The sequence below is a fragment of the Lotus japonicus genome, chromosome 3 (assembly GCF_012489685.1).
Source record: "Lotus japonicus ecotype B-129 chromosome 3, LjGifu_v1.2".
Lineage (NCBI taxonomy): Eukaryota > Viridiplantae > Streptophyta > Magnoliopsida > Fabales > Fabaceae > Lotus > Lotus japonicus.
In genome coordinates, this window is record NC_080043.1 from 81,402,769 (window position 1) to 81,403,647 (window position 879).

General features: G+C 35.4%; 1 protein-coding gene across 1 annotated transcript; it reads right to left on the bottom strand.

The window, feature by feature from the left end:
* Positions 1 to 254: 254 nt before the first annotated feature.
* LOC130744834 (auxin-responsive protein SAUR71-like) lies at positions 255 to 593 on the bottom strand. Its single transcript, XM_057596995.1, has one exon. The coding sequence runs from the start codon at positions 591 to 593 to the stop codon at positions 255 to 257; it is 339 nt and encodes a 112-aa protein (XP_057452978.1).
* Between the last annotated feature and the right edge of the window lie 286 nt (positions 594 to 879).

Here is an 879-nt window from a genome sequence, read left to right on the forward strand (position 1 = left end):
TTTTAGCCTTAAGTGTATGTATTAGTTATGTACTATTAAAAATTTAACTAATTAAATAACAAAATTGATATTTAGTGAAAATCAATCATCATATAATTACACTTGCAATATATCTTCATGGAGATTCAATATAAATCCATTATCCATTCATGAACAAAAGCTATAGTCCCACCAACATAACATATATAAACACATTTAACAAAAGCTATAGTCCCACATGACATAAACAAAAAGAATCGCGAGCATCTGATATATCAAGTTGGTTTTACCCTCAAGAACTTAATTTTGGGCTTTCGGTTGGTCTTTCTAATGAAACACTCTTCAAAAGCTTGTGCTTCAAATGGGATCCTCAAAACCCCTTCATTCATGTACCCATATTCTTCTGCAGACTTACCTAGAAGCTCACAGAAAAATGCACCACGAAGTGCTCTGATGTGAACAATAAAACGCCTACAAGTGTCATCATTTGTGCCAACACAGATTGGAACATAACCTTTTGGTGCCGATAGAGGGCCTTCTATGCGCTTGTAGTTGTAAGCACTGCCACCTGCAGCAACCCAATTACTAATTAACTTGCTTCCTCTACCTCCCATTGCAAATAACCCTTTAATTCTGCTCTCTTCTTATAATTGTTTTCAGACGTTTCTTGAAGAGCTTTATATACTAACGACGCTGTGCAAATGTAAACGTACGTTAAGGTACTTGAAGATGTCCTTGCTACTATTCTACGCCCCTTAAATTAATGTTTGATTACGAAAGAAATCTTGTTTCAACTATGGCGATAAAGTAGATGATCTGATGATGTCTTTGTACTTGGTATAATTGCCTTGCTAATTGCCGTAACAACAATGCTGTCTATGTTATCCAATCTGTCACTAG

Coding starts and splice junctions, on each gene's coding strand:
- LOC130744834 (XM_057596995.1), bottom strand. CDS start 593: ATGGGAGGTAGAGGAAGCAAGTTAATTAGTAATTGGGTTGCTGCAGGT.